Source organism: Rosa chinensis, chromosome 3 (genome assembly GCF_002994745.2).
Source record: "Rosa chinensis cultivar Old Blush chromosome 3, RchiOBHm-V2, whole genome shotgun sequence".
Taxonomy (NCBI): domain Eukaryota; kingdom Viridiplantae; phylum Streptophyta; class Magnoliopsida; order Rosales; family Rosaceae; genus Rosa; species Rosa chinensis.
The window spans coordinates 10,684,436-10,696,815 of NC_037090.1; the positions used below are offsets into that span (position 1 = coordinate 10,684,436).

The window sequence follows — 12,380 nt, forward strand, 5'->3', positions numbered from 1 at the left end:
TTTTTTTCTTCATTCTGAGAATAGTTTCCAACTGTTCACATAGTATTATTTTCTTCTTCTTATGGTGGCTTTTGCCAGCTAAATTTCGTCGGCACAGGTGTATTTTTTTATATTTTATTTTAGGGTCATTGACCCAAAGCACCACAATAAGAAAAAATTAACCCACTTACCCCAACAACAGATTTTTGTTTCCACCTACACAATTTAACGTTAAACGACCATTTTGCCCTAAGCCTAATTAATAAATTACAGCATTGCCACTCTCTTTCCTCTCTTCTATGAGCGCTCTCTCTCTCTCTCTCCCCAGACAACTCTGACGTATCTCTCCCTCGCTCCAGACGACTCCGGCTTCTCTCTCCCTCGCTCCAGAAGACTTCGGCGTCTCTTTCTCTCTCCCCAGACGACTCCGACGTCTCGCTCTCTCTCCCCAGACGACTCCGGCGTCTCTCTCCCTCGCTCCACACAACTCCGGCATCCCTCTCTCTCTCTCTCTCTCTCTCTCTCTCTCTCTATGTCGAGCTTCGTATTGAGGTCAAGTGACTCGCTGTACCAGTAAAACGTGCCAGCCGGCGACGTCGAGCTTCAAGTCGGAAGAAATCGACATCGAGCTTCGGTGCCGGAGCAGTACGATTCGGCGCAACGAGGTGGATGTGGCGAACGAAGTCAGTGGCTACTCCGACGAGGACTGGAGGTTCGTAGAGGTGAGAGAGGTCGGCGGCGAGCTCCGGAGGTGATTCGATCCGGTGGTTTTGGTCTGACTATTAATTGGGGTGCCCAAATCATTTTCCTTTTTTTTTTTAAGTAACGGGACAAAAGGAAAGAAAAAAGAAATTTTGAATGTCTATTGTCCTCTAATAGACATCTATTACCCCTCTATTGGAGGGCAATAGACGGCTATTAGGGGGCAATAGATGTTTTGAATTGATGTAATTTCCTCTTTTTTTTTCTATAATCAAAGTTTTATAAACATCACCAATGATCACTGAGTTATGACTTATTCGACACTTAACTCACTGTATTTTCAACAATATCACTTAACTCACTCAGTTTTACATCCGTCTTTCACTTAACTCACTGTCGTTAATTTTGCCGTTAAAAGCTATTAAAATTGAGGGTATATTTGTCTAAACACTAAAAAAATGCATTTCTAACTTTTTTTTAAAAAAAAAGACAATTTTTTTTCAAATTATATTTATGTTAAAAAAATTATTTTTTATTAGAAATCTCAGAAATTTAAAAAATTGAAAAAAAGTCTAATAAATGTAAATTGAGGGTATATTTGTCTAAACACTAAAAAAATGCATTTCTAACTTCTTTTTTTTTAAGAAAAAAAGACAATTTTTTTTTTCAAATTATATGTAAGTTAAAAAAAATCATTTTTTATTAGAAATTTCAGAAATTTAAAAAAATTGAAAAATAGTATAATAAATGTAGTTTTTTTTAAAGTTAAAAATTATTTTTTTTAAGTGTTTTGACAAAAATACCCTCAATTTTAACGGTAGAATTAACGGCAGTGAGTTAAGTGAAAGACGGATGTAAAACTGAGTGAGTTAAGTGATATTGTTGAAAATACAGTGAGTTAAGTGTCGAATAAGTCATAACTCAGTGACCATTGGTGATATTTCTCCTTGTTTAAATTTAGGGAGATTAGTTCTCATTCTGGCAACTGAAAGCCCTATTGGGGGTAGGGGTCATCATTTAGCCCGTGGGCCTAGTGGGCCGATGGAGGCCCGCCGGCCCGGAGGGCCAAAAGCCCGGCCCGGCCCGCTAAAAAGCCCGCCATAGGCCCGGCCCGGTGGGTAGTGGGCCGGGCTTGGTTTAGGGGTTAGAAGCCCGGCCCATAGGCCCGGCCCGCCAAAAGCCCGCTAGGCCCGGCCCGTCAAAGCCCGCTAATAAATATATATTACATAATATTATATATATATCAATATATGTGTGTGTGTTTATATACACACACACACACATATAAATATATATTTGTGTGTGTGTTTATATATATGTGTTATATATATATATATATATATAAATCTATATATGTGTGTGTGTGTGTTTATATATATATATATATATATATATCAATATATATATATATGTGTGTGTGTGTTTATATATATATATATATATATATCAATATATGTGTGTGTGTGTTTATATATATATATATATAGATATATATATATGTGTGTGTGTGTGTTTATATATATATATATATATATATCAATATATATATATATCAATATATGTGTGTGTGTGTTTATATATATATATATATATATATATATCTATAGAGATATATATATATATATATCTGTGTGTGTGTGTGTGTGGAAGTTCTTATATTTTTATATAAAATATGTGCTAATGTGCATATATATATATATTCTACATATCGGTTGACCAATCCGATCGGATTCGAAAATATAGTGAAATTGGCTAAATTTTTTACCACACTCATAATTTATTGCAATAATCACATCCAACGGTCGGTTTTCTCATTTTCTTTGAATTGCTATATGTTGCTCTTTGGAGTGTATGATGTATAAATATAGATTTATAAGAGAAACTAGGTTTGACCTAGTTGATCGAATTCGAAACGAAAACCAAATTTGCTGGATTTTTTACAACCACCATAAAATATTATAATCTATCCATCAAACGGTTGGTTTTTCCAAATTCATTTTCCACTTCATGTTTGCTTTAGAATGAACCTCAACAATTTAAATGTAATGTACCAAGTCATACAACTTTAAGAGGCAAATTAGTATAGGCCAATGTATTTGTAATTAAAATTGAATTTTTTTTATCTTATGTCCACGCACATCCATCAATGAAATATATACAAACGTGATGTAAAAAAATGAGCAAGTTTTGCGGTCATCACGCCATCAGTCAACTAAGAAAACAAGCAAGTGACTATGGTTGACCAATCCGATCGGGTTCGAAAATATGGTGAAATTGGCTAAATTTTTTACCACACTCATAATTTATTGCAATAATCACATCCAACGGTCGGTTTTCTCATTTTCTTTGAATTGCTATATGTTGCTCTTTGGAGTGTATGATGTATTAATATAGATTTATAAGAGAAACTAGGTTTGACCTAGTTGATCGAATTCGAAACGAAAACCAAATTTGCTGGATTTTTTACAACCACCATAAAATATTACAATCTATCCATCAAACGGTTGGTTTTTCCAAATTCATTTTCCACTTCATGTTTGCTTTAGAATGAACCTCAACAATTTAAATGTAATGTACCAAGTCATACAACTTTAAGAGACAAATTAGTATAGGCCAATGTATTTGTAATTAAAATTGAATTTTTTTTATCTTATGTCCACGCACATCCATCAATGAAATATATACAAACGTGATGTAAAAAAATGAGCAAGTTTTGCGGTCATCACGCCATTAGTCAACTAAGAAAACATGCAAGTGACTATGGTTGACCAATCCGATCGGGTTCGAAAATATGGTGAAATTGGCTAAATTTTTTACCACACTCATAATTTATTGCAATAATCACATCCAACGGTCGGTTTTCTCATTTTCTTTGAATTGCTATATGTTGCTCTTTGGAGTGTATGATATATAAATATAGATTTATAAGAGAAACTAGGTTTGACCTAGTTGATCGAATTCGAAACGAAAACCAAATTTGCTAGATTTTTTACAATCACCATAAAATATTACAATCTATCCATCAAACGGTTGGTTTTTCCAAATTCATTTTCCACTTCATGTTTGCTTTAGAATGAACCTCAACAATTTAAATGTAATGTATCAAGTCATACAACTTTAAGAGGTAAATTGGTATAGGCCAATGTATTTGTAATTAATTTTTTTTTTATCTTATGTCTACGCACATCTATCGATGAAATATTTACAAACGTGATGTAAAAAAATGAGCAAGTTTTGCGGTCATCACGCCATCAGTCAACCAAGAAAACATGCAAGTGACTATGGTTGACCAATCCGATCGGGTTCGAAAATACAGTGAAATTGACTAAATTTGTAACCACACGTATAATTTATTGTAATAATCACATCCAACGGTCGGTTTTCTCATTTTCTTTGAATTGCTATATGTTGCTCTTTGGAGTGTATGATGTATAAATATAGATTTATAAAAAATTAGTGTCTTTAAAAATGTATTTATCAATAAATTAGTATCTATATATAAATATAGATTTTTTTGGGTACAATATAGTTATATAGATTTGTTATATTTGGTTGTATTTGATAATTATCCAATGAATTTCCAAACCCCTTAAAAAAAATATATCATATCTTTAAAACTTCTTTTTTTAATGAAGCCCGGCCCGGCCCGTAAATACGTGGGCTACCCGGCCCGGCCCGAAAAAGCCCGCAAGGCCCGCCTTTCCGGGCCGGGCTTGGATCTTGACATTTATAATAAAGCCCGGCCCGCTATTTTTAAAAAAGGTAATTAGGCCCGGCCCGGCCCGAGCCCGCCATGAATGGGCCGGGCCGGGCCCGGCCCGGCCCGTTGACGACCCCTAATTGGGGGGCAATAGACGTCTATTGGGGGGGGCAATACATAGCTGATAGTCATCTATTGGGGGGGCAATACATGGCTGATAGTAGTCTATTGGGAGGCAATAGACGTCTATTGCTCCTCTATTGGGGGGCAATATGAGTATATTGGGGGGCACTACATGGCTGATGGTCGTCTATTAGGAGGCAATACATGGCTGATAGTCGTCTATTGAGGGGTAATAGACTATCGGGGCAATAGACGTCTATTGGGGGGCAATAGAGGGCCAATAGACGTCTATTGGGGGGCAATAGACCTCTATTACCCCTCTATTGGGCGACGATAGACGTCTATTGGGGGCAATAGAGGTTTTTAGAAAATCTGGTGGGTGGCAGCCGGTGATCGGAATCTGGCAGCCGGTGACCGGATTCCGGCGGCCGGTGACTGGATTCCCGCGAAAGTTGACCGAATTCCGGCGAAAGTTGGCCTGAATCCGGCTGTCAGTGACCGGACTCCGGCTAAGTCCCCTATGGTTTCTCTCTCTTCCATTCTCTCTCTCTCTAAGTAACAAAGGTGAGGGTAAAATTGTATTAAAAAAATAATAAAAACAACAAAAAAAAATCTTAATGGGGTATTAGGGAAGACCTTCTTAGAGTGTTTTGGGTAAGAGGGAATTAAAAAAACTTAGTAGGGTAAGTGGGAAAAAAATCTCTAAAAATAGTGTAAATGGACAAAAACCTTTTTTCAAAATCACAGCTGTTTAGAAATTCTTAAAACCTACACTTTGTGTCAAATTGACAAAATATCGGTTTTAAGCTACTCTCACAAAAAAAAATGGACACTTTATTAAGCATCTAGGCTCATTTTGCAAACTCTAGGATAAGATGACAATTATGACATTTTGAGAGTAGTTTTCAGCGATTACTTGAGGTCAAAGTGTTGTAGCGAAAATGAAAAATGAAATAAAGTAGCATATGTCATGTCTAAGGCACACATTTACAAATAATCAAAGCAGTAACCTTACTCACAACATTTAGGTATTTACATTTTCATTCTTCCAATTGTGAATGCGATTGTTAACATTCCGTATGGTTTTGCTAGAGTTGAAATTTTATTTGGAATTTGAGAATTCCCCCAAGCTTAAGTTCTTTGTTTTGCTTACTTCCCAAGAAAGATTGCCTTGCCCTTTTGTCCTTGAGTTCTAAACATATGCGTATTATCAGAGTGTGTTACAACAATTCTTATATTTCTTTTAATTTGATATTTCTCTTTCTCGATGTGGTTAAAAACTTAAAACTGCCAGCTATGTTGAAACTCATATATACATTGGTCCACCCAACAGGGGCAACTTGAGCATTGCAAAAATTCCTCTTAAACATTGAGTGTTAAACTTCACCACAATCACAGGTGCATTATGTCCTAAGAAGTCAAAAGTAGCAGACCATTCCCCTCTCTCTAGAACAGGTGCTGAATGCCTCTGTTTCTGGAACCCATGAGTGGTAGTAATGAAATGACCACAAGGGGACCATCCAAGCCACCTGAAAAAGGTAGATCCAAGCCGAAGAAAATTTATATCAGCAACTGTATAGAACAAAAAATAGAACTTCAAACCACAATTGACACACTGATTTTGCCCAGTCTGTTTTGTGAGCAAGACTCCAATCACTTGTTGGACAATTGTGGTTTGAATAACATGGGGCAGGAGGTCATAATCAAAGAAAAAAGAAAAAAAAAGTTTTATTTGGGGGCAATAGACGTCTATTGCCCTCCAATAGACATGCAATAGACGTCTATTGGGGGGTAATAGACGTTTTGAATTGATGTAATTCCTTGTTTTTTTTTCTGTAATCAAAGTTTTATTTGTCTAAATTTAGGGAGAATAGTTCTCATTGTAACAACTGAAAGTCCTATTGGGGGGCAATAGATGTCTATTGGGGGGCAATACATGGCTGATAGTCGTCTATTGGGGGGCAATACATGGTTAATAGACGTCTATTGGGAGGCAATACATGGTTGATAGTCGTCTATTGCCCCTTTATTGGGGGGCAATAGACGTCTATTGGGGGCAATAGACGTCTATTGGGGGGCAATACATGGCTGATAGTCGTCTATTGGGGGGCAATAGACGTCTATTAGGGGGCAATAGACGTCTATTGGGGGCAAAAAAAACTTTCCGGTGGGTGGTAGCCGGTGATCGGAATCCGGCGGCCGGTGACCGGATTCCGGCGAAAATTGGCCGGATTCCGGCGACCGCTCACCGGAATCCGGCGAAGTTGGCCGGAATCCGGCTGCCGGTGATCGGACTCCGGCGAAGTCTCCTATGGTTTCTCTCTCTCTCTCTAAGTAACAAAGGTGAGGGTAAAATGGTATTAAAAAAATAATAAAAACAAAAAAAAAATCTTAATGGGGTATTAGGGAAGACCTCCTTAGAGTGTTGTGGGTAAGAGGGAATTAAAAAAACTTAGTGGGGTAAGTGGGAAAAAAATCTCTAAAAATGGTGTAAATGGACAAAAACCCTTTATTTTATTCTTCTTATAGAGGTTTTTGCCGACGACAAGGGTGTCAAACACTCAAACTACGAGACACGGAGACAGTATCACACCACGAAGTCACGAACTAACAATATTAATTGCTAATTTTTTTCCGGAAAACTTGAAATTTTCGTATCTTCCCCAATTGATTGGGGGGTAGGGAATAGGGCAGCCAGTGACATCAATAGAATTAAGAAATCACATCCTACCATATCGTATTATGTTATCAACCAAAGAATGTGTTGGACCTCATTAAATAGATTCATGTTATTGATTATCAATTCCATACTCTACTCGTTTATGCCTTCTTATTCAATGAAAAGAATAACTTGCCCCTGTTCTTGGCTCAAGTTAATTTGTCGATGCTGCAAGCAAAGCAAATGGGAGCTTCTCACTCCACGATTATCCTCTTTCTGTAATCTCTCTGAGGATAGGTTGGCTTGTCATTATCATCCAACCAATGATTAAAACTTCAGTGTAATTCCTAACATTTGTTCCTCTACGGTCATTGTTCCTAACATGTAGTTTCACTTCGTGTAGTTTCAATTCTATTATGGTGTATACTGAACCTCAAGAACAACCGACATACCCAAATGTTGTTTTCATGTTCTTCCTTTTATGTTGCTAGGCAGCCCGTCAATGTTCGACGACCACAAACAGAGAGAGAGAGATATGGAGATAATGTTATATGAATGGATTGATACGGTTCTTTTAGGCGTGCTAGTGAGATAAAGAAGCTCACACTTCAGTTTATTTTCATTTTCAGTTGTTATATACTCAGTCTCAAACACCTCGTTTTATTTAACCTCTTTGCACTGTACTTCATCGATATCTTCTCGCTTTTAAAATAACAAAATCACATGCAGTTGTGTACTCCATAATTTAGATATTTGGGGATTGGGGATGTTGGCTAAATGTTACCCCAACGATAAGATTTTAAGTGAATCGGTCATCCCATGTTATATTAACGAGGTCAAAATAATATGTGGTGCAACTATTTCACAGTCTTATAATATAAAGATATGAATATATAATTGATAATAAATAAATGAGTGCATCGTGAAGATACAATCCACTAATGATTTAAAAGACACTTGATATATATGACTCACTAAATTACTTTCTTCTCCAACCAAAATGCATCAATACTTAGAGGAGCCGGATCCCTCAAGGAGGATTTCCAAACAATTGTATTAGTGCACGGTTCGCTCACTATCTACATCCAATTTGCAAGCTATACATAATTGACAAAGTAATTGGTAACTTCCATTTATGAACTTCTACCCATATAAGTTCACATTTATGAATTGGGCAGGATTCGATCTTACATTCTTACCTATGACAAATCCTACTCTTGTCATCAACATTTCGTCTAATCATTTTGATGCAATTTTCTCAGTGATAGACAACCATTACCTATTAAAAAGCACTAGAGCATTTCTCACCTACTTCCCAAGTTAGTCCAATCGTAATAACTTGAGATGTAAAACATGTACCTGCACTTTTCTTTCTATAAAGCACTAATAAGATGGCCGCTCTTTTTTGTATTTGGCATTGGATATTACTAGGCATATCTGCAGGATGATCAAACCGGATACCTTAATTTAGTTCTACCATTCTTTGTTTCTTTGCTAAGTGAATTAAATAACTCCAAGTTGGTGGATTCTTAATCTCTAAATTTAGGAGTAAAGAATATTAATTGGAATACCCCTCTGCAAGAAACCTCCAGTAAAGTCTATACAAGAGATTCATTTGAAAACAACAATGGAGAAAAGAGCATACTTTACATCAATCAATCACCATCATTCTTTAAGGTGGAGCATTATCATCTTTATATCCATGACTACGGTCTACATATTTCTAAAGCAAACCAATTTTTTCCTATTTAACCCTATGATTTTTTAACTTTTCATCATCAACTCATCATGAGCTTAAACGTGAATAATAATGGAAAATAACAAAGTGGCATCCTTCACTTAGTCAATAAGGCACCAAAGTGTGAAAGACTGAATGCGAACCTTTTTTTTTTTTTTGAATAAAGACTGAATGAGAACTTATTCCTCTACAATATATTAATTTGCTCAAAAATACATAATTTCTTATTTTTGCAAAAAGAGGAAAAGAGAAAAGAAAAAGAAATTATAATGGGACAAGGTGAAGGACACGGTGGGCTTGCGGCGGGGACCACACCCTTACCAATCACGACACGTCGCGCTAGAATAACCACCAACAACCGGGTCCCACAGCCTAACGGTTGAACTCGAATCGTACCTGAAAGCCACGCGTCCCAAAGACCGCTACCGTCATCATCCAAACCCCTTCCCCATTTAGGCCCCACTCGCCGCCTCACCTGCGGTTACACGCAGCTTCTCTGCACCCACATCACAAAACGACGTGTCGCATAATCAGCACCGCAGAGAGCGGTGGAGCTCAAAAAAAGAAAAGGTAGGATCTCTCGGGGCGGGTGATGAGAAGCATGGGGAAACGGTCACGTCATGAAAATAAGGAGGCAGGACGGAGGGCAAATCGGTCATTTTAGGTCTAAATCAGATGGTAGTCTAGTGAGAGGTATAGACAGTTACGTGTGCTCTAAGCGAAAGCCAAGTAAGCCCCACCTCTCTCTCTCTCTCTCAGAGTGTGTTCTAAATTCTCTCTAAGCTAAACGCTTCAGCAGTTTCAGCCCCAGAACCCCATTATATACCATCACAGATTTTTCTTCTGTCTTTCAATTCGAGGCAGAAAGAAGGGTTTAGAGTGCCAGAATCCAAGACGTTTTGGGTATTGTGGGATTAATGATCGGGGGTTTTTGGTGGGAGAGATTATTAGGTGAAGGAGTGATTGAGGAGATACAAAAAAATGCGAAAGTCTTTCAAGGATTCGCTTAAGGCGCTTGAAGCTGATATTCAGTTTGCCAATACTTTGTAAGACTTTTTTTTTTTTTTTTTTGGCTCAATCTTCATCATAGGTCTGATTCTGTGCCATACCCAAGTTTGTTTATTTGTGGTGGTTTTGATGGAAATTGGTCATCTTTGGAATTTGATCTGTCTAATTTTGCTTTTGGAAGTTTTTTATTTCTCTGCACCGTTTCCTGTGCTATGCAAGATTAGCTTTATGGTTTGTACATGTTGAACAACTGGGTGGTTGTGTAAATGATTCTGCTCCAAACCCACTATTCATAAGTAATTTTGAATTGTGTGCTGGATTCTATAAAGGAGTGAAAGGTTGGTTTGTGCTGATAGAACAGAGTATTTGAATGGTTTGAGCTTGTTTGAGTTTTCTTTCTAACTTGTTTCTGGGTTTGTCGGCTGCAATTATTGGTGTTTTCTACCGTGTTAGTTCTCCTTTTTCAAATTAGGTAATATTTTGGTAGAATACTTTCTATGTAAATATAGTAAATAACTAAATATAAGATGATAAGTTCTGCTCTGATCCCAGCCAATGTGATTACTTTTGTTGGCCATTTGCATAACTTACAACTTTAGGTAACTAAATTTTGTTTTCATGCATCATTTCTTTTGGTTTCATGCATCATTCATTTTGGATTTTTCTGAAGGGCCACAGGAGAGTTGCATCTATTCTAACAATCTTTTCTAACTTGTGAGATGTATCTTGGTGACACAGGGCGTCTGATTATCCAAGAGAATATGATGGGGCTTGCCTCCAAATGAGATTATCATACAGCCCCGCGGCTCAATTCTTTCTGTTTCTTATTCAGTGGACTGATTGTCACCTTGCCGGTGCCTTAGGATTGCTTAGAATTCTTATATACAGGGTATATTGCATTCTGTTTTACACATATGAAATGTTAGTTTCCGCTTTAGTTAATCGATATGAACCACTCTTTGTGTTAAAGATAATTGACTGCTTGTCTCGGGTATGAAAATGTAATTTTGATGTGATATTGTCAATTTTGTCACAGGCATATGAGGATGGGAAGACCACCATGTCAATTCATGAAAGAAAAGCTAGTTTAAAAGAGTTCTACAGTAAGTGAAAGTGAAGTGAATTCATCTGATAAGAAAACTTAAGGTTATGAATTTACTGCTTAGCAAACCTATTTTGACTATTCAAAAAACAGGTGTAATATTTCCCTCATTAGTGCAACTTCAAAGGGGAATGACTGATGTAGAAGAGCGGAAACAGAAAGAAATCTGTTCCAAGTACAAGAGAAAAGATGAGACGGACAAAGGAAAGCTCTCCGAAATTGAGTTGGAGCGAGAAGAAGAATGTGGTATTTGTATGGAGATGAACAGCAAGGTCGTATTGCCCAATTGCAGTCACTCTTTGTGTATAAAGTGCTATCGGAACTGGTAAGCAGCTGTTTTTATAAACCATGTTCAACCTTTTCCCAATACTTTCTCAATTAGCCAACTGGATCCAAATTTCCTCGGTGCCCTTGCACGGTTATTGATGATTAATGTGAGTTTTCACTTTCACACAAACTCATGGCCCTGATACACGATCATTTATCATGCATACATACTTAGAAGTGCAGCAACCATTATACTGTGCATACATAACGGCATTCATGATCTTGATGAGCTGATATCATTATAAGGCTTCCTTGGATAGAAGCGCTTGTGCAAGACTACATTACAATTAAACACAAATTCTATTAAGACATAGTATGAAGCAGAAGGCAAGAGCCCTTTCATTCTGGTGTGTAATATGACATGCACGAGGATAGTCACTGGCTTTTGTAATCTTAATCCTAGATATCTTTTTGCCTGACATATCAATGGCATGATTTATATATACATAGCTAAAAGATTGCCTTTTTGGAATTTATCTAGGCGGACACGCTCTCAGTCCTGCCCCTTCTGCCGAGACAGCCTCAAAAGAGTTGACTCATGTGAACTTTGGATCTACACTGGCAACAATGAGATTGTTGACATGTCTGCAATCTCTAGGGAGAATTTGAAGAGACTATGTATCTACATTGATAAGCTGCCTCTTCTTGTTCCAAAGCATGGGGTTGTTTCTTATGACCTTTATCGATAAAGATTTTTTATCGATAAGGATTTTTTCTGTAAATGTTGTATAGTCTTGTTAGAAGTATGTCCTATTTAAACAGGCTGGAAACTTTTAGCTGTAGTTGACACCAGGTTGATTGTATGTAATTCTCATTCAATTCTTTTGCATCCTTCAAGCTTATATTGAAAATTGTAAATACCATTGCTTCGACACATTCTCATTTGTATATCTACGAACTACCTATATTTGTGGTAGTTTACAGATTATTATTTCTGTCCTCTTCTTTTCTATAGATGTTCCTAGAGAGTATCCTTATATGGCCTCGATCTGTTTAAAGAAAATCAACTGGACATGTAAAGACTGATGAATCGGATCGCTTC

General features: G+C 37.1%; 1 protein-coding gene across 1 annotated transcript; it reads left to right on the forward strand.

The window, feature by feature from the left end:
- Window positions 1-9,634: 9,634 nt before the first annotated feature.
- On the forward strand, window positions 9,635-12,273 carry LOC112192658 (E3 ubiquitin-protein ligase AIRP2). The gene is made up of 5 exons (XM_024332491.2): window positions 9,635-9,947; window positions 10,648-10,798; window positions 10,946-11,012; window positions 11,105-11,336; window positions 11,820-12,273. Exons 1-5 carry the CDS (start codon window positions 9,883-9,885, stop codon window positions 12,025-12,027), a joined length of 723 nt encoding a protein of 240 aa, XP_024188259.1. The 5' UTR covers window positions 9,635-9,882; the 3' UTR covers window positions 12,028-12,273.
- Window positions 12,274-12,380: the final 107 nt, after the last annotated feature.

Bases quoted from the DNA above. Each gene is read 5' to 3' on its own strand.
- LOC112192658 (XM_024332491.2), top strand. From the start codon at position 9,883: ATGCGAAAGTCTTTCAAGGATTCGCTTAAGGCGCTTGAAGCTGATATT. The intron at 9,948-10,647 runs GTAAGACTTTTT...TTGGTGACACAG, and splicing joins ATTCAGTTTGCCAATACTTT to GGCGTCTGATTATCCAAGAG. The intron at 10,799-10,945 runs GTATATTGCATT...ATTTTGTCACAG, and splicing joins TTAGAATTCTTATATACAGG to GCATATGAGGATGGGAAGAC.